This window comes from Lepidochelys olivacea (assembly GCF_965140295.1).
Source record: "Lepidochelys olivacea isolate rLepOli2 genome assembly, chromosome: 23".
NCBI lineage: Eukaryota > Metazoa > Chordata > Testudines > Cheloniidae > Lepidochelys > Lepidochelys olivacea.
Window position 1 is genome coordinate 14083085 of NC_140433.1, and position 20300 is coordinate 14103384.

The 20300-nt window shown below is 58.9% G+C and overlaps 2 protein-coding genes across 3 annotated transcripts; both read right to left on the reverse strand.

Moving 5' to 3' along the window:
• Positions 1-923: 923 nt before the first annotated feature.
• Positions 924-12976, reverse strand: TBC1D25 (TBC1 domain family member 25). The gene is made up of 6 exons (XM_084613008.1): positions 12759-12976; positions 11431-11540; positions 10616-10770; positions 10363-10487; positions 9628-9816; positions 924-9180 (listed from the first exon to the last, which is right to left on the reverse strand). The coding sequence occupies exons 1-6, from the start codon at positions 12831-12833 to the stop codon at positions 7759-7761; spliced, it is 2076 nt and encodes a 691-aa protein (XP_084469134.1). The 5' UTR covers positions 12834-12976; the 3' UTR covers positions 924-7758.
• Positions 12977-15283: 2307 nt separating this feature from the next.
• Positions 15284-19326, reverse strand: EBP (EBP cholestenol delta-isomerase). 2 transcript variants are annotated; one of them, XM_084612124.1, is made up of 5 exons: positions 19237-19326; positions 18717-19055; positions 18050-18086; positions 16345-16475; positions 15284-16076 (listed from the first exon to the last, which is right to left on the reverse strand). In XM_084612124.1, the coding sequence occupies exons 2-5, from the start codon at positions 19030-19032 to the stop codon at positions 15865-15867; spliced, it is 696 nt and encodes a 231-aa protein (XP_084468250.1). In that variant the 5' UTR covers positions 19033-19055; positions 19237-19326; the 3' UTR covers positions 15284-15864. The 2 variants fall into 2 exon arrangements, with proteins under 2 accessions (XP_084468250.1, XP_084468251.1); XM_084612125.1 differs by having other exon boundaries at positions 19191-19260.
• Between the last annotated feature and the right edge of the window lie 974 nt (positions 19327-20300).

The window sequence follows — 20300 nt, forward strand, 5'->3', positions numbered from 1 at the left end:
TCAATTTTTGTTAAAGAAAATTCCTGTCCCGGGCTTAAAAACTGTCATGGTCCCCCAGAAAAACACAGCAACCCAGCCGACGGTCCAGGGGAGGCAGCAACCCTCAGCCCTGGCCGGGTTAGAAACTGAGCTGGAGACGGCCAGGCCAGGGCTGCCCTGGGAGGGGAAGTGGCTGGGTCACGGAGGGAAATTCAGGGGACAGCATGGTTTAAAGAAAACCTCTAAGGCTTTGCCACCCGGCCTGGCCGGAGCATGTGACCCAAGCAGATAAACTCCCTTATTAAGCTGCTCTGGAGTCCAGGCTCCATGGAGACACGGGACGGGGACGGGGGTGGATCTGATGAACGGCCCCAGGGAAAGGGGTGTTGAGGCAGATAGAAGAACAGTCCTAGAGATGTAACCCAGGGATAGGTGCCGAGATCTGCCAGCCCTGCCTCAAAGCGACAGAGAACGGGGGGAATCACCCATCAGGTCACTGCAGTACCAGGAACATGACACACACGGCCACAGTCCTGAGTGCATCCATTGCAGGGCAGTGGTGATACAGACAGAACCCAGTCCAAACCCACTAGACCCGACGCCCCCTCCCCCTTCCTGGCACTAGGGAGAGAACTCAGGAGTCCTGGGATCCAGCCCCCGCTCTAAGCACTCGCCCTTGCTCCCATCGATAGTTCATAGGGATGGTGCCAGACTGGAGCAAAGGGTTCTGGCTCCAACTGGAGTAACATGATGCTCCAGGCTCTTGGAGTGGGGGCTAGAGGCGAGAGCCAAGACTCCCGGGTTCCCTCCCCAGCTAGGGGAGGGGAGTCTGGTACGTTAGAGCAGGGGAAGGAGGGGGCTGGAAGCCAGGACTCTGGGATACTTCCTAGGGCCTCCCTCCTCTCTCTTTTCCCTGCCCATGAACAAACCCGGCCACAACCATCCACTTTTTCCTCCTTTTATTTCCACTTTCATTCCTGTAGCACATTCACTCAAATGCCCGAGCGGGACCCCCTTCGCCAAGCCCGGCTTTGGGCGCGGGGGTTTAGAAACATATTAGGGTCACCAACTGTACAGAGAATATATACAGGGGATGGAACAGCTGGGCTGCACCAGAGGCTAGAAACCCAGCCTAACCAGGGACGGGTCCCCTTGTCACTACACCAATGTCCCGGCCGCCCTCTGCCATGGCTTTAGCTCTATGTGGTTCCTTGGTCGGTTAGAGAATAAGGGTCAGGCCCAGCTGCTTAGGAGGCAGAAATAGATCGAATTACTGGCAGCCTGAAGGGGGAAGAGATCCAGGAGCTTGGCCTTTAACGGTAGCAGAATCCAACTCCTCGGGCTTTCACCCAGAGGAATCCAGAATAGCCACTGATGGCTGGTGGGGGGAGGCGCACAATCCACCTTGCCCCGTGCCAGCCACACAGAGTCCTTGCTCTCGGATGGAGCTTGCCAGCCGCACTTGGAGGCGTGGCCGTCTGGATTTCTGTCCTGGCACGCGGGTGTTGAAAGCGACGCCTTGATCCACCTAAGGCAGTGTTATTAACTGGCTGCGTCCACTCCCTTGGCGGCTCCCCCAGCCTTCCTCCCAGAATCCACCACAATTTTTAGAGAGTCCATAGCCAGGAAAAGTTGCTCAGTCAATTTCTGGGACAAGGGCTTCTTTTCTTTTTCAAAGGGGTCACAGATCTTTGCCCCACACGGGCCCGAAATAAGCAAAGCGTGTGAGAAGACTCCAGCTGGTCAATTTCAGCACCACCCGTGTGAGTTTCACCTTTGTTTCAAAACCATTGTCCTGTTTAAACAGCCTGGCTGGGTAAATAAACTTAACAGCACAGAAGGTTGGCAAAACAAATAAAGCAGCACAAAATAAGGAAAGGCTGAATACCAAAAATAATATTCACAACTCAGCACCATTGGCTTCTGCTTCTCATCTACAAAGCCCCTTCTCTCACCCTTAGCAAGAGATCAAACAGGCAACTGGATTTCAGCAGCAGACCTGGAGTTTGGACAGGGCCCCGCTCACAAAGCCAGGAAGCGGAAGGACTTTGATTACCTCCCAAAGATACATTAGGCCCTACGATAACACTATCACAGCACAGCGGGGCCGCAAACACCGCTGGAATTGTTGGAAGCTTCACTAAAGAATTTGGGGTTGATCCAGTTCAAAAATCAGTCAGATTGCGAAAGGGAGGGGGGCTCTGATGAGTTGGGTGGCTCACATCATCCTGCAGTGAATGACAGATGAGATTTCCAGCTGCTAATTTGAACACCCACTGCAAAATACCTGGAGATCTGATTTCCCAGCACATGGGGCGCTAGGATCTGTCTCAGAGGTTAAGTACTGAGATCCCCAAGGATTTTTAAAGAAAAAAAAAAATCAACATTTCCTTGGACTGATTTTTAAAATGGGGATTTTTGCCCGGACGTTTGCCAGCTCAGCAAGTGAAACTGCCTAGGCAAAGGAGAGAAATTAACCAGGACCTGTTGACGCAAAGAGAAATACCACTTCATGGAAACTGGATCAATTCAAAATTCCTTCAGGTTTAGCGATCTCAAGTGTCACCAACCTAACCGAGGGGAGTAGAAAAACAGATCGGGCCCAATTCCCTCTGGCCGTCTCTGAGCCGACAGTCAGAGCACAAACAGTCCTAATTCTATTGACTTTGGTGGAGCAAAGACTTTACAGCAGCTGTGTTTCCTACTAAGCATAGGGTGTTTTCAAACCAAACCAACCTCCCTCTCTCTAAGATGAATTTGGCCCGGTTTCCAAAGGAGATGTACCAGGCTCTTAGGCAAGGTGAATCCAATGTGTGAGAAGAAACAAGATCTGGGGGAAATGTTGGCATCTGGAGACCCACAAACGAACAGGAGATCTCAGCCTGGGTTTGGAAAATGTCTCAGGACGATGCCTAAATAGGATAAAACTATCCCAGGTGCCAGAGAATATAAAGCCATCACCAGTTACAACCCAATGGATTTGGGGGAGACAGGAGTGGGTGTTAGAGTGTCTTTCAGTCACTTGGTAAACTATCCTCCGTCGCTCCCAAGAAACCCACAGCCTTGGCAGTCTCCCAGCTGAAACTGCCAGAAACAGCTTCGTAGCTTTCACCCAAGCCCAGTTGATCCAGACTGAAAGGCAGCCCCAGGGATGTAAAAGAACCAGCTTTCAGGCAAAGCGCACCTTGATCCGGATTTGAAAATTTCCACCTGCAGTCCTTAATGTCATTTAAATCCAGGGAAACAGACGATGGAAGATTCCAAGTGGAATGGAATGGCACGCCGAGCCTGCCCCTGGAGCCTCGGCCATTGGCGGAGACTCAAAGACAACTAACTTCCTTGGAGCATATAGGAGATTTAAAGACTTTTTTTTTTTTTTTTTGATGCATCAAAGGCAAAGTTTAAAGAGCTGCAATTTCTCCAGAGAGCTGAGCAGGTCGGGTTTTGATCTCTGGGGAAAATCTAGCTCTTATTTAGACTTGGAGACCTTTAGACATGCTGGTTCTGATTTTGGTATTGAGCTTAGCACCTGAATACCTTCCAGGGCCTGGGCCCGAGACGGTAGCAACCTGCCCCTCCTGACCTCTTCGGCAAAAATCCTCCTCCAAGAGCAAGCACCCCCTCTTGGTGTTGCTGCTAAGATTAATCCCTTTGATTAGAGGCAAATCAGAATCGGCCCAGTTTCCAATCAAGCCCAAAGCAGTTACCTCAGCTTCAGTCACAGTAATCATTCTTTGCAGTTTCACAACCCCAATTTCCTGTTTACAAAAGAACACCCCCAAACTAGCCTCTCATCCGGCAAATAGATGCTGGATCTGCAAGCCCAGCCTAGAGCGATTTGAGCCCCGAGGGGTAGGGTGGAACTACTTGCAGGCCAAACTGTATTTCAGTCTGAGGCTGAAACTGACTACATGCAAAAATGCAATGGACTAGACGCAAGAATAGGCCCCGGATCCTCAGCTGGTGGAAATCAGCATCACGTTGTTGACTTCCTCACTTGCAGATCTGGTCTTTGAGCACTTTCTAACTCACAGAGGAAAACATTGTTCCTCCTTGCACCCTTTCAGATTAGGTGGGATCACTAGCAGGTTAATGGGCAAGTCAGATAGTAACTTTGGATCCCCTACTGGGGGTTTGCATCATTTAAATCTAGAGCAAGGAGAGGGTGGGGAAAGACAAAATGGAAGGTGATGAGCGATCCTGCCAAGTCTTGCTCGCTTTTGCCGGGAACGGCTGGGAACAGATGCTGAGAGCTCGTTCGAGGGCCTGGTTTCTGGCCAGGTTTGGAAAAGACACTCCCCATTTCTTGTCTGCGATCAGAAGATCCTAATCTTGGCAATAGGGATGGAGGTGTTTTAAGGACGCAAGTGTCCATGAGATTCAAGTTTGACCCTCCTCCGGTGGTGAAGTCCAGAACCCCCTGCCCGTTCAAAGGAAGCGGCACAAATAACCGGAGTTGTTGGAGACACACCGGCGGCTTGTTTCCTCAGGCTGGGAGCTCTGGAGGAAGCATCCCACTGGGGCGGTTCTGATCTAGCCCCAAAGTAGCAGGGCAGGGCTTTGTGTGTATTTGTTCGGGGCTAAGCCATTGTGGGGCCACCCTGGGGGGTGCAGGAAGGGTGGATGAGTGATCGTCACCACCCCCGCTGGACTATCAAGGAGCATGCCACCCACTGGGGTCAGCCCAATGCACGCTCCTGCAATGGGCTGCAGGGGGAGCAGCCGCTGCGTCCATTCTGCTGGACACCGGAGGCAGGCACCTTCCCTGCGTCGGCAAGACGCTGGGGCCAACAACAGATGGGTGGGGGCAAAGGCCCCTGGATCTGAGGAGCAACCCCCTGGGCAGAGCCTCACTGCTGCCTAGCAGCCCTATAGCCACTAACCCCTGCCCCTCGCTCCCGCTGGAAGATCTGGAACCTGATTTTAAGATTTGGCCAACGTGCGATCCAGGTTAGAGCCCAGCTGGCTCCCTTCCCTGTAAGTGCGTCCGGCTCCCTGCCAGGATGAGGGAAGGGCCCACAGAGCAAGGAAGAATGTGGTGTTTTAAAGCCACTGCTTTTCGGAGGTAGCCGAAGGCGAGAAGATACCAACATGGGTCAAATTTTAAAATCTCGTCGAGTGCAATCAAGGGCGAGCGCCAGGGATTCAAGTCACCAAACCTTGATCTCAAGGAGACAAATGGCCCAGAAGCAAATGGCCATTAGCAGTTGCCACTCAAGTCTCGATCCACAGAGCTCTGGGGCCAGTCGGACCTAATGGGATGCTGGCGAGCCCAGGGTCGCAAGACTGCTCCTGTGGCTAGTCAGTTACAGCTGGGCCAGCCAAGGGGTGTGACACTGACTAGGGCAGGACTGCTAGAATTCACTAGCTGTGGGTTGTAATTGATATGGACGTTAACCTGGTGGGAAGGGCCAGTCCCCCCATCTGTGCCCCCCGGCTGACAGCCCCCTGTGCATCAGCCTACTCCATCAGCCCAGATAAGCATCATTTGCTGCCACAGATGATCAGTTACAACACCGAGTCCTAATCAATCTCCCTCCCCAGGCATGGCAAGTTTGGGGGGCGGGGGGAAGGTTCGGAGGAGCTCTGGGTGGGGACAGGGGCCCCACTAGTGCAGGTTCTGGGCAGGCCAATCTCTGTCCACACCCAAGATCGGGACCTTCCGCATGCCAGATACACCCCCACAGAGACTCCTGCCAATCCGGCCTCTGCCTGTTGGTCCCTCCAGCAACAGAGCTATGTACCAATTCTCTGGCGATCCCACAGATCGCCAGGAAGATCCCCCCCGGAACTGACACCACGGGGATGTCCGGTTCCTCTCCCCACCCCTGCCTAGATCCTGGGATATCTCACAACCGAGAGCCTTCCTGGGGTAAGGAACTCAGATCTGCAAAGCCCAGCGGTGCCTTGATTTCTGGTATGTTGAGTTATCAGTGACCCCTAGTGGCCAGGCTGCTTCCCTACAGGGACTGGAGCAGGCACGAATTTCCCCTTTCAAAGCTTTGATGTCTATTTTTCCAATAGGACCTACAGTAAATCCCCTTCTCTGCCACGGCACAGCCAGCTCTCTGCTTCGTCTGCCTTAGAGGCTCTAAACCCCACGTGGCTGCATTAAGGGATTCATATCAGACTTCGTACAAAGAGCCCGGATCTGGGACGATAGGGAGGGACAGGTATCTGGAGGGGGAAAATATCCATAGCTGTCTTGAGCCAGGCAATCCAACACAGACGCTGATGTAGGGGGGTGGGTCTCTGAACGAAGATAAGGCCAAAGCAGAAGAATGCCACTGAACCAAAAAGGCATCAGGGGCTGGATCCCAGCTGATCACCCTGCTCTCCTCTGGGCAAAGGGAAAAGAGGATTGTTCGGAAGATGCCTTCGTCAGCAGGAGAAATTCCCAGATCCGCTTCCGAGCCCATGTCATAGAAACGAGGGAGACTCCAATCTCGGCAGCGTCCAGAGAAGCTCCAGACTGACATCAGAACCTGCTTCTGGACAGTCCATCAGCAGATCTCGCGTCCTGCTGAGGACTGTCAAGAGACGTGGCTTCTGCGCACGGCAGAGCCAACCCGCCGCAGGGACGCTAATGCATAGCAATCAACAGAAATGGTTTTGTTTGCGGACCCTCCACCCCGCCCCTCTCCCCACCAATATGGATCCTGCCCCAGAAGCCAATCCCCATGTGGGCAGGTCTTGCCTCTATCCTGTCAACAGCTGCTCTCTCGTTAAAACCAGGAACTGAAAGGCTCGGCTGATCCAAGATCTCTGGTTAGTTTTACATCCAAGCAAATCTGGGGAGCCACTGGGATCCGTTTGCCCAGGGAAACGGCTAATGAATGAAAATGGCAAGCCAGCAGAGATCACATGTTGTTTGATCATCTAGGATCCCAGATTCTTGCCCATCTGCATCATGGGAGCGGACGTCTGGTCTTCCTCCAAAGCGTGAAATAAATTCCACTGGATCTCTTCATTGGAGGAGGAAATATACCACGACTGGGCAACTTGGTTCTGGGTCAGTGAAAAGAGGATCCAAAGCAGAACAGAAAAGAGCACATAAACATCCCAGCGGTCAAGAGTCTTAGCACTCGACGTAGTATCTGAGTATCTGGGGAGGGGAACTGGGAGTGCTCCCCAGCTTTGGGCAGCGACACCGTCAGAGGCTGCGGCCGCAGCGGGGAAGGAAACCAAAACCCGGATCCACTAATGCACATAAAAGAAAAAGGCACAGGAGTCCGAGTGGCCGATCCTGGTTGGGTCTCTGAAGAATCTTCCAAGGGGATGGATCCTCCAAAAAGATCACCAGAGTCAGAAGGGGATGGTTGGAGGGGATCCCACTGGGAAGGCCAGATCCTGGTAGGTCCATGACGGATCTTCCAAGGAGATCTTCCAAGGAGATCCCAGAGGGAAGGGGGGGGTTTCTAGGGGATCTAACAGGGAGGGAGATATTCTATTTGGTCTCTGATAGATCTTCCAAGGAGATAATTGAAATTAGAGAGGATGCCAGTGGAAAGGGCAGATCCTGGTTGGTGCATGAAGAATGTTCCAGGGAGATCACTAGATCTGCAGGGGGATGGATGGAAGGGATCTCACAGCAGGGAGAGATCCTGGTTGGTCCATGAAGGCTCTTCCAAGGAGATCATTAGATCCAGGAGGAAACAGAGAGGATCCAGACAAGGAGTCCCTCCTGGTTGACCTGTGACGGGTCTCAAGGAGGCCACCGGAGCAGAAAGTGGCGGGAGAGTTGTGGGGGGATCTGAACCCCGGGGGGGGGGGGGGTGGTCAAGAGACGGCTGGGGACTCTGCGGCCGCCTCGTCCCCCTCCTCGGAGTCCCAGACCTCGGACTGCAGGTAGTCAGCGAAGAGGGCTTTGGCCCGGTGCAGCACCTTGGCCAGACTGTGCCGGCGCACCAGGCGGTCAAAGTGCATGGCCAGCTCGTTGTAGTCCATGTTGTTCTTCATGATGTGGTCCCGGTGCTCCAGCAGGATGGCCAGGCAGAGGAAGAGCATGAAGGGGTTGCCTTTGCCGAACTCCTGCGGTGGAGGCAAGCTCACCGCGGCAGGGGATGGGGTGGCGGGGAGGGGGCTGCTGGGCGGGGAGGATGGCGTGTCACCTGACAAATCTCCCTTCTCCTCCTGCAGGCTCTCGTTCTTCTCACTGCCGGGGAGGAGTGAGGGGGAGGAGGTGGAGTCTTGGGAGGGTGTGGGTGGGGTCAGGGGCCGGAGGGATGGGGCGGAGAAAGACTTGGTCATGGCTGGTAGTTGGAGCAAGGGGTCCTGCTCACTGCAGAAGTCCTCTTCTTCCTCCATCGAGCGCTGGGATCTAAGTGAAGGCTCTTCCTCGGAGCTGTCCTCAAGAGCACTGTAGTACTTGAATTCTCCAAAGCTGGATTGCTTCAGTAAGGTCTTCTGCTCCAGACAAGGCAGGGCTCCAGGCTCCTCCAAGGAGGGCCGGGCTCTGGGCTCCTCCAAGCAAGGCTGGTCCCCAGTCGCTTCGAAGCTACAGGTGGGCCGCAGCATGTGGCGTTGGCGGACAGGCTGGCCGCTCTCGCTAAGCCTGGCCGGCGGCCCCATTAGCTCCACCTCCTTCTCCGGAGGATCTGGCGGCAAGGAGCTCCAGGTTATCTCCAGCATCCGCAAGGCGTCCTCAAAGGCAAACTCCCGTTTCAGCTCCAGCAGCAGCCAGCGGTAGCAGAAGAAGAAGTCGTCAGCGCCCCGGGAGAGGAGGTAGGCGTAGAACTCGGGATCCGAGTACTGGAGGAGGAGCTTGAGGTGGGAGAACTTGAGGGACATCACCTCGCCGTCCACCTGGAAGTTGCCTTCCAGGCGCTTCATGATGCCGCAGAAGCAGATGAAGGCGTGGGCCTCGTTGTCCATGACGGCCAGGATGGGCGAGGCGATGTCACTCATGCCCTGGCAGTAGGAGATCTGCGGGTGGGTGACGGCGTAGGTGGTCAGCAGGTCGTGAAGGGCAGTCAGGTGCGGGTTGTCCTCCGAGCCGGCGTAGTAGGGGTGGGTGCGGTCTGTGCGGAGAACATCCTTGAGCACGTTGCTGCGGATGAAGTCCAGGTCTTCGGGGCTGGCCCGCTCCGCCCACTGGCCCTTCAGCTGGTCGTACTCCCGCGTCTTGTGCTTCATGTAATTCATGCGCTCCTGGCCTGTCAGCCCGTCCGGGTAGACGTTCAGCAGGTACCGCCACACCACCTGGTGGGGCAGAGAGAGGAGCCTCAATGTCCAGCGTCTTCCCACATCCCCCCTCGCTGCCTCTCCCATCTTCCCACCGCGACTTGGGGGGCAGCCCCAGGCATCGGCCCACATACCCAACAGCCTCTCAGCCTGCCATGCTGCATGGCCATTTTTCCCCACACACCCCCACATCTCTCCACCATGGCTAAGCACCCCCTGACATCCCATCTCCACTACCCCTGATATCTCCCAGAGCCAGAGAGAGAACCCAGGAGTCCTGGCTCCCAGCCCCGCCCCCGCTCTAACCACTAGACCCCACCCCACTCCCCTCCCAGAGCCAGGGAGAGAACCCAGGAGTCCTGGCGCCCAGCTCCCCTGCTCTAACTACTAGCCCCTACTCCTCTCCCAGAGTCGGGGAGAGAACCCAGGAGTCCTGGCTCCCGGCCCCTCTCCCCAGAGACTCACTTTCCGCAGTGAGGGCTCCACGCCGCCGTGGTAGATGCGCAGCCGCAGCTCCTCCGGCCGGCTCAGCTGCCCCTCGTGGTTCAGGTAGGTGTGGAACTCGGAGTCGCTCAGCGGCGGTTTGAATGGCTTCACATCCTCCCCGTAGGACCAGCTAAGAGCCTGCTGGACCTTCGACAGCGTCCGGCCCACCTAGGCAGAGAGACGGTGTCACTGACTGAGGCCAGCTCAGAGCAAGGCATGGCGGACGCTGGGGGCGGGCAGGATCCTCCCCACTGTATGGGGGGAAACTGAGGCATGGGAGCAGGCAGGGGAGGTCAAGGCAGTAGGAGACTTCATTCGGCCATGATGATCCTAGCACTGGGACAACACAGCTGTGACCAGCTATCAGAAAGAGCATGCAGGAGAGCGGGAGTCAGGACTCCTGGGGTTGTACCTCTGGCTCTGGGAGAGGAGTGGGGTCTAGTGGGTTAGAGCTGGGGGGCTGAGAGCCAGAACTCCTGGGTTGTACCTCTGGCAATTGGAGGGGAGTGGGGTGTAGTGGGTTAGAGCAGGAGAACGGGCGGCAGGACTCCTGGGTTCTATCTCTGGCTCTGGGAGGGGAGTGGGGTCTGCTGGGTTAGAGCTGGGTGGATGGGAACCAGGACTCCTGGGTTCTCTTCTGAACCCTGTTCCACCCATATAGCTTAGCGTGCTTCCTAGCTGAAGCACCCCCCTCCCCTCCCGCTCTGGACCCACCTGGGAGATGATGGATTGGGTGAAAGGCAGGGCAGCCGCCGCCAGAGACCGCTTCTCCACCAGCAGCAGGTCAGTGCTGATGACGTCTTTGGGGCTGATGATGTCCCAGTCCTCCAGCAAGGGGCCTGAGAGAGCAGCACATGGCAGTTAGCAGGTTCTGTTCCCGGCTCTGGGAGGAAGTGGGGTCTGGCAGTTAGAGCACGGGGGCTGGCAGCCAGGACTCCTGGTCCCTAGCCCTGCCTCAGTGACTCACTGTCTTCCGAAGGCTTGATGTCTACAAGGAGCTGCAGGTAGGGCTTGGAGGCGCTGGCGAAGGCCGTGGCCAGGTCCCAGTCCGACAGCAGCGACAGGTACGTCTCCTGGCCCTGCTTCTCCTGGCCCAGGTAGCTGATCCCAAAGTTCTTCTTCCTGAGTGAGGGGGAGGTGATCGCCTCCAACGCACACAGGACAACAGCACCCATCCACAGTGTTCCCCCTCCCAGCACCTCTCGGGGTCCCCCGTTTGTACGGAACCTCCCCCTGCTCCCTTGGGGTCTCCCATTGGCTGTAAGGATGCACACCCCTTTGAGGGCCACCATTGGCTGTGCAGAACCTCTCCCGCCCCTTTAGGGTTTGCTGTCAGCCACATGGATGCCTCCCGTTGGGGTCCCTCATCAGCCAAACAGAACCCCCCCACTACTCTCTAGGGGTCCTTCACCAGCCGTTCCAGCCTCCCCGGCCTTCCCTCCATTCTCGGGGTCCCCCATTAGCTCTTCAGGCCAAATGAGCTCATCTGTCCCCCAAATCCCCTTTGCCCTCTGGCTCCCAACAGCCTCAAATTCTTCACTAGCTCCTTCCTCACGTCAGGATCTAACTCTCAGGCAACCCCAAAAATAGCAGCACTGGGGAGAGAACCCAGGAGTCCAGGCTCCCCGTCCCCCCTGCTGTAACCACTAGACCCCTCTCGCCTCCCAGAGCCGGAGAGAGAACCCAGGAGTCCTGGCTCACAGCTCCCCCCTGCTCTAACCACTAGACCCCACTCCCCTCCCACGCTGGGCACAGGTCCCCGGTGGCTGGGGCAGGACTCACCCGTTGAGGTCGAAGGCACGGATGAGGATGTGCTGTAGGACATCCAGGGAGGTGATCTGGGGATCGACGGCAAAGGTGCGGAACTCGGGCTGCAGGAACCCCTCGCGCTTCTGGGGAGACAGGCCTGGAGTGAGCGCCCTCTGGGGGGGACAGGCCCTGTGCCCCATTCCCCACCCCCTGAGCCAGCCAGTCCCCCATCCTGGCGCCAGAGCGGGAGCCGGTGCCCCCTAGAGGGGAAAGGCCCCAACACCCCTGCGCTGCACAGATCCCCCCCGTGTTTCTGACGGAGATCTCCGTGGACACAGGGGAAGGGCAGTTTCGCCGCGCTCTTTCACACAAAATCCTCTCTCCTTCCTGGCAGTGGGAGGTCTGAGATCTTCTGCGTTTCTTCCCCCCTCCTTAGCACCTGCCTCGCGCCAGATCACCTGGCCTCCACGCAGCCACCCCGGAGAAAAGCCGGGGGACAGGACGCAGGCGTCTGATCATGCAGGAGGGGAAAGGGACACTGGGTCACGTCCCCCGTTCGGTTCTGGCTCTGACCCAGTCAGTGACAGCAAGGAGGGTTCGTCTGGGGCAGTAAGGGGGGGGGGGCATAGAGGGCACAAGGAGAAGCAGGACTCCTGGGTTCTCTCCCCGGCTCTGGGTGGGGAGTGGGGGCTGGTGGGTTAGAGCTGGAAGTGGGGGGGGCCGGGAGCCCGGACGCCTGGGTTCTCTCCCCGGCTCTGGGTGGGGAGTGGGGGCTGGTGGGTTAGAGCTGGAAGTGGGGGGGGCCGGGAGCCCGGACTCCTGGGTTCTCTCCCCGGCTCTGGGTGGGGAGTGGGGGCTGGTGGGTTAGAGCTGGAAGTGGGGGGGGCCGGGAGCCCGGACGCCTGGGTTCTCTCCCCGGCTCTGGGTGGGGAGTGGGGGCTGGTGGGTTAGAGCTGGAAGTGGGGGGGGCCGGGAGCCCGGACGCCTGGGTTCTCTCCCCGGCTCTGGGTGGGGAGTGGGATCCAGGCAGGGGCGGCCAGTCACCGAGTCGGGTCGCCCGGGGCAAGGGCCCAAACTCTTCGGGGGGTGGGGGGGAGCGAGGGGTTGGGCAGGGGAGACTCCGCTCTGGCTCCCACCTCGATCCCGACCCCCCCTTCTCTCGCCAGCCCCCGCCCTGGGCTCCCCCGATGCCCCCCCGGCACGATCTGCCCCCACCACACGCTCTGAAGGGGGGGTCCCATTCCCTGGGCCCCACTGATCTGTGGGGGTGCCCCTCCCCCCGCCTGCCCCCATAGGGGGAGGGACCTAGAGCTCCCCCACCCCGTGACCCCTGACCCCGCCGTGACCCCCTGACCTCTCACCTTGACCCGGACCCGCACCACCTCCCGCTCCTCCTCCTCCTCCCGGGCCCCGCCCCCCGCCGCCGCCGCCGCCATCCCGGCCCCCGGCCGGCTCCGCGGGGGGCGGGGGAGGCGGAAGGGGGCAGGAGCCTCGCGCCGGACGGGACCGTAACGGCCCCGCCCCTGGAGGGAGGAGGGGGGCGGGGGAAGCCTCGCGCCGCGACGGGTAGAAGCCGGCTCGCGCCGGGCGGGCAGTTGAGGTCAGGTGGGGAGCCCCACGTGACCCCGCCGCTACTTCCGCTTCCGGCTTGGAGGCCTCGGTTCAGGCGCTGACATCATCGCCCTCCTAAAGGGCTGGGGGAGGGGGGAGAGAGACAGGAGAGGCCGGGCCCTGCCCCGCCGCGGGACGGGAAAGCTCATCCGGGGTCAACCGGAAATAACCGCCCAACCATGGGGAAACAACATCCGGGTCAATCGGAAGTAACGCGTAACCAACGGCCCAGCCAACCGGAAATAGCCCCCCAACCGGTGAAAACACCCGGGTCAACCGGAAATTACCTAATTTACCGGGCGATTAACATCCGGGTCACCGGAAATTACCTCATTTGCGGGGGAATAACATCCGGGTCAACCGGAAATCGCCGCCCAACTGGTGAAAACAACAATCTCCGCCCACAGCTCTAGGGACCCGGATGTTTCCTTCCCCCACCAGCTGGCGCTGGCCGAGATTCATCCCTCCCGAGCCCGGAGGGTCCCACCGCAAACCTCTGGTCCGAGCTCCCCGGGCGCGGCCCTGAACCGAGGCAGCCGGAGCAGGAGCAGCGGGCTTGGCGGGGACAGGCGGGTCTGCAACCGCGGAGCCTCCTCCGCCCGCTCCTGTTCCCCGGCCCCTTCTGCCTGCCCCTGCCTCAGTTTCCCTCTGTGCCTTGCGTTGCTCCCCGCGGGGGGGGGGTGTCACGTGACCTAACTTCAGCGCTGGCTGAAACCGACCCGTGTCAACCCAGGAGCCCCCCGGGAGCAGGGAGCCCGGGCGGGGGGCAGGAGCTGGACCATGGGCCGAGCGGGGGCCGGCTTGGGCGAGACACAGAGACCCGGGACGGCGGGAGAGACAGGGCCAGACACGGGGCCCGGGGTCGCTGCCCGCCGGGAGGGCTGGCGGGCGCCGGACCCCTTGTTTCGCTGTGCTGACCCCAGGGCCCCCGCGTGCGGGAACTGACCAACCCTGCCCGGTGTCCCTGCAAATCCTGGCCGAGGCCCCCGGCACCGTGCAGGGCTGGCTCAGGGGGACTCCCAGGATGAAGCAGGAGGCCAGAGGCTCAGTCTCTCACAGGGGTTAGAGGCCCCCGGCCGGCCGAGTGTAACCCTGGGGCTGGGGGGCTGGCCCGCTGATGGGGCTCCTCCAAGGGGCTGTTTCAAAGCTGGGGCTTAGAGCCGGTGTGGGGAATCCATGCCACAGCGCCCACCGGCTCCTTCCCAGAGCAATAGTTGCCACCTGGGGTTCCCTGCGCCACGTGTTAAATCTCTGACCCTTGCCCCCTTCCCTGCGTTCATTCGCTGTCCCCCAGAGTCAGGTGTTTTTACGGGCTCCATGGCCCGGGGCTTTCCTGCAGGGCAGGCGCAATCCCACCACGCCCAACCCAGTGAACATTGCATTGGAAATGGGGCCTTTCCCCTCTAGGGGGCGCCAGCTCCCTTCTGGTCCCAGGCAGGGGACTGGCTGGCTCAGGGGGGCAGGGAATGGAGCAGAGGGCCTTTCCCTTCTAGGGGGTGCTGGCAGGAGGCTGACTGGCTGGGGGGTGGGGGAATGGGACACCAGTTAATGAGTTGCACTGTACAATCCCATGTTAAAGGAAAAGGTATTTCCATTGATCCATTTGGAATTCGCCCCCTCTTGGAGAAGGTCCCACTCTCTCTTGTTCCCGGTCATTATTTTATCAGGGCCTCTCCATCTCCTCTCCAGAGCATCCCAGCCCAGGAGGGACCCTCGTGATCAGCTGGTATGACCTCCTCCATAACACAGGGCATAAGACTTCGGGAGATGAGAAAGATGGTTGGATCTCCGGTTAGGGGGATGATGGTTCTAGCAAGGAGGGTACTGGGATTACAAGACAGGGCCAAGCAGAGATACCTGCCTCCTCCCACGCCAGTCTCATTCCTCCCAGAATCACCCCACATCCAAAGCCAAGGAGATGGCAAAACTAGAAAGACTCCTCACCCATTTAAGCCCCACTGGCGAGCTGCACAGTTCCCCTGCCTAGCTTGAGAATCCCATGTCGGGGCTGCAGCTGCTACCCCTGCTTTACCCATGGATCAGAGCAATGGGCCCAGCCAGCCCGGTACCCACCCTGGCCCAAAAGGTCCCCATACTCCAGTCTCCACTGTGAGAAATGGTCAGTAAAGCAGCCGAATACAGCTGCAAGCCTGAGCCTTAATGGGGTCGATGCAGGGAACAGAGACCCGCAGCCAGGTTCTCCCAAGCCCCAACCCCCCAGTTCTGGCAGCATGGCGCCACCCAGAGGGTGACAGCGACAGACAAGGGCAGCTGCTGGAAGGCAAAGGAATACATACATGTGTTTATTAAAACAAGCTGATTGGCCCTGTGACCAGAGGTGCTTGAGGTCCCAGTGTCCCTGACCCTGCAGTAAGGAGGCAAAGGGGGTCCTTTTTGGGGGTACACAAACAGGATCGGAGCTTTGGTTATGGGAACATGGAGGGTGTGGTGGATAACAAGTCATAGGGAGGCAGATATCTCCCCGACCCTTGCTAGTGATCTCCTCCCCCCGTTCACCCATCTCTCCCCACCAGGCCAGCAGGTAAAGCCGGCTTGGAGAAACTGGAATGTCGCTCACATGCTGGGAAAAGAGCCAAGACGTCCTGGCTCCCAGCGGCCCTGCTCTAGCCCACTAGACCCCACTTGCCTCCCAGAGCCAGGGAGAGAACCCAGGAGTCCTAGCTCCCATCCCGCACTCTAGCCCACTAGACCCCACTTCCCTCCCAGAGCCAGGGAGAGAACCCAGGAGTCCTGCACACTCCAATCCCTGAGCATCGTTCATCCTTCAGCCCCCCCCCAGGGCAGTTTTGTGCCAGATACCCCCACCCCTGGGTGGCAAGGGGCGGGTAAGAAGCATCAGTGTTTCTTGGCCTTGACAGCATCCAGCGCCCTCTGGGCAGCACTCAGGTGCCCCCAGGCGTCGAGAAGGAGGATGGAGGGGATGATGATCCACAGGGCGTTCATGAAGATGAAGTAGAACCAGAAGTAAAGCGGGTGCCACATCTCACTGTGGGCGAAGCCCTCCCGGTACTCGGTGTAGAAGTACAGGACGTCGCCATACAGCTGGCCTGGGGTGGGTGGGGAGGAAAGGTCAAGGGGTCAGATTGAGGAGAATCCAAGGGTCATGGCAAGATCAGGGAGCATCTGGGGTTCAGGCTAGGTCAAGATGAAGCTGATCTGCTGGAACTTTCGGGTCTCCTCCCAACAGCCCCATGGCCATTCCACAGCCTGGGAAAGAACCCAGGAGTCCTGGCTCCCAGCCCCTCCTGCTCTAACCACTGGACCCCACTCCCGTCCCCAAGCCAGGGTGGGGACCCAGGCATCCGGCTGCCTTACCCAGCGACACCACCAGCTGCAGGACATAGCGGTGGGGCTGGCGCTGCAGGAAAGCCAGCACGGTCCAGAGGCTCAGCGGCCCCCATGCCCAGGCGGTGATGGTCTCCATGCACACGGTGAAGTTATCCTCTCTGCAGACAGGGGAGAGAGGCACCAAAGGGTTAACCCGACTTCTAAGCCTGCCCCCACTTCCCATCCCTCCCAGCCAACCATGCATCTCCGCTCACATCCTACTGGCCTCGGTTTCCCCAGCCGTACCACGAGGAGAATGGTCCTGCCTGGGTGTATTTAGACTGGAAGTTCTTTGGGGCCTCGATCTTGATGGGGGTGGGGTCTGTGTAACAGGCACAATGAGGGGGGTTCCATGCAGCACCCAGCATGACAAGGGCTGTGACCTCGCTCTGGGAAGGGCTGTGCAGGGACGGGGACCCCAATCTAGTAGCTGAGGGGGGGCCCTGCTCTCAGGGGTGGGTCCATGCAGCGCTTGGCGTGACAGGACAGTTTCTCTGGTCTCTCTCATCGGGGAAGTCGGACGTGCTGATCACAACAGCCCCTTCTGCCCTCCGAATCTATGAACCCAGAAGCAGCGTGGCTGTGAAAAGGCCATGACACGATGCAGCAAACCCGGCTGACCTTCTGGGACCTGGGAAACTAAATTCCCAGGATGTCGGGGGGAGAAGCGGGTGGGGACAGCAAGACCGCCCCCGCCCCACAGACTCAGCCTTCAGAACTTTGCTCTGAGATCGGGGGGGGGGGCGGGAAATTGGGGGTCCAATCTTTAGACTGACACCGCCCCAGCTTGGAGTTGCAGGCGGGGAGATCTCTGGTCGATTTACGTGTCGCTTCTTTGGCTGTTTTCTCCGCAGTGTTCTTGCCTTACGGCTGAAAGGTGCTTGCTTCCGAAGAGCTGCGTGTTCTTAGTCTCCGAGGAGAATGCAAGTAGCCCTGGTTACGTAGCCCCTCGTTTGCTGGGAATAATGCAACGAAGGCACGGGGTGGTCACCCGGAATTGGTCTCACTTCAACTTCGAGCCATCAGCCCGGGTTTGACCTTCCTCTGCTAGATCAAGCGCCTGTTATCAAATGTTTGTTCCCCGCGTAGATATGACCCGGATCAAATCACCCTTCAGCTGTCTCTTTGTTCAGCTCAATAGCTGGAGCTCCGGGAGTCTCTCACTCCTCAGGCAGGGTTTCTAATCCTTGAATCATTCTAATGGCACTTCTCCGACGCCTCCCCGATTGATCAATGTCCTTCTAGAGATGTGGCCACCAGAACAGGACGCCGAATCCCAGCAGCAGACGCACCAGGGCCAAATCCAGAGGGGAAAAATCTCCTCTATGCTCCACCTCACAATCCCTGTTTTGGCCCCAGCATTGCACCAGGAGCTCCCATTCAGCCAATTGTGCTCCATGACCTTCAAATCTTTGTCAAGACAGAGTCCCCCCCATCCTGTACGCATTACCTGTGTGCTTTGTTCCTGGAGGGATGCATTTGCATTTAGTGATATTAAACCACATATTGTTTGCTTGTGCCGAGCAAGCAGGCATATGTAATACCTGATGGTTTTTTTGAAGGCTGCATCCAATCCATTCCAAAATTTCCAGGTGGATTTTGGGCAGATGCTGGTGGATTGTGTGTGTGGGGGGGTGGATAATCAGAAAAGGGGAAGTGGTGGGGAAGGGGACACCCAAAAGCTAAAACTCACATGACGTATCGGCTGTCTCCTTTGGCGTACTCCTTCCCTGGAGGCGAAAACAAGGAGATTCAGCTGAAACGGTCACTCATTGGGTCAAAAAGCACTAATAGAATTAATAACGTTATGGGGCAGGAGTGGGGAGGAACGCGGGAAGGTTTCAAAGCGAGGGAGGAAATATTCTAAAATCCAGTCAGTTTTCACAAAGTTTTTGGGCTGGGAATTGAGAGAGAAAAATCCCAGCTATAAGCAGTGGAAGCTATGGAGCTGTTTCCACAAGGATCCATAGTTCTCCCAGACATCCAATTTCACGGGACCCCATCCCTTCCCTCGAGAAGGGGATTCCCCCGGAGGGCAGGTAACCTGTCTAGCAGATTTCCTTTCCTCACATTACACGGGCAAATAGCTCCAGTGAGGGCTCCCCTCAGCTGGGCTAGAACCCAGGAGTCCAGACACCCAGCCTCCCCTGCTCTGACATACTCGATCCCACTCCCCTCCCAGAGCTGGGGATAGAACCCAGGAGTCCGGGCTCCCAGCCCCTCTGCTCTAACCACTAGACCCCGCTCTCCTCTCAGAGCTAGGGATCAAAACCAGGAGTCCTGGCTCCCAGCCCCAGTCTAACCCACCAGACTCCATCCCCCACCCAAAGAACCCAGGAGTCCTGGTTCCCAGGCCTTACACAGCTGGGAGAGGAAGGACTGGTCCCCAGGTATCTCTGTGTGGTAGAGGCTGAACCAGCCCTCAATCACGCCATGGATGAAGCCGCAGATGGCAAACCAACAGATGGCCAGGCGGCGCCCGGTCCTCATGGGCACCCCCGTCCACCCCCGCCAGCCGGCGGCCAGCCAGGTGAGCGTCAGCAGGGCCGCCGAGGCGGAGAAGAGGAAGGACAGGCTGTGCCAGGTGGGGCGATCGTTGGGGACGTAGCGCCGGATCTCCAGGTCCCGGGGCCAGTAAGGGTGGGGGACGGCGAGGGGCTCGGCCTCCAGCCCCATGGCAGGCAAGACAGGGACTCCCACTGCAAAAGAAAAAAGGAATGGTGTCAGGAAGGGGATCCGGGGACTTTCCTCTCTAGGGGGCGGGCTGGCTGGGGGGGGCAGCTCCACCCCCAGCTGGCCTGGGAACGGGGACCCCCGGGGGCGGGGGCGCGTACGTCAGTGACTGCAGCCCCCTGCGTGCTCGCCCCGGCAGCCCCTCACCCGCCCTGCGCCTCCCGCCCGGGACCCGCCGCCGCTGGCCGCACACTGAGCCCGGCGCTCGCCCAGGCGGCCACCCGCAGCTCTAAGCCCCGCCCCGCGACCAATGAGCGCGCACCTTGGCCGCGGCGGGCGGGCGGGGCCGCCTCCACCGATCGATCCGCCCTCCCGTTGGCCCGCGGGCCTTTGCTTCGCGGCCAATGGGAAGCCGGGGCGCTGGTGGGCGGGGCCGCGAGGGGCCCTCCCGAGGAGCGGATTGGCCCAGGAGCCGGCTGAGGCGATGTGGGCTCAGCAGGGGGCGGGGGTGGGGTAGCCATGGTAACAGGTGTCAGTCAGAGGCGAGATTTAAAGGGAGGAGGGCAGGGGCCGTATATGGGAGGGGCCTGGCCCAGGGGGCGGGGCCTGGGCCCAGAGGAGGGGAGGGGCTAATATCCAGGAGGCGGAGATTGTGTCTCTCAGGGGCGGGGCCCATCTCTAAGGGGCGGGGCCTGTGCCCAAGTGTAGGGTCCAGTGTCTGGGGGGTGGGGCCTGTGCCCAGGGGGTGCTCAGCAGGGGAGGAGCCTGTGGCTGGAGGGTGGGGCTTATCCTCAAAGGCAAGGGAGAGCAGATGGTGAGGTCCACTCACAGGTGTCCTGGGTCCATGGGAGGGGCTTATACTCCGTGTGGGGGAGGGGCTTGCCCCCAGACGCGGGGCCTTAACCCAGCTGGGAGAGGGGTTGCAGCTGTTCCCCAGCTCCCCTGCCCCAGAGGTGGCTGCATCTCAGCACCGGATGAGCCAGCCCCGTGTGGCGTTATGTGCGGCTGCTCCCGGGTTGCGCCCCAGAGGTGGCTGCATCTCAGAGCCAGGTGAGCCCTCCCCAGGCGGTGTTAGATGCAGCTGCTCCAAACCTTGTTTAACGCTAGCTAAGGTCGGATCAGGGCAAACCACAAGGGGCAGGTTTCCCGGGTTCCTTTTGCCACCTTTCACAGGGCCCTCATTTCTCTGTGCTTCCTCGCCGACACCGGGCACTGCCCTGCCTCCCGGGATGAAGGTGTCAAGCGACTGTGAGGTGCTCAGGTACTGAAGC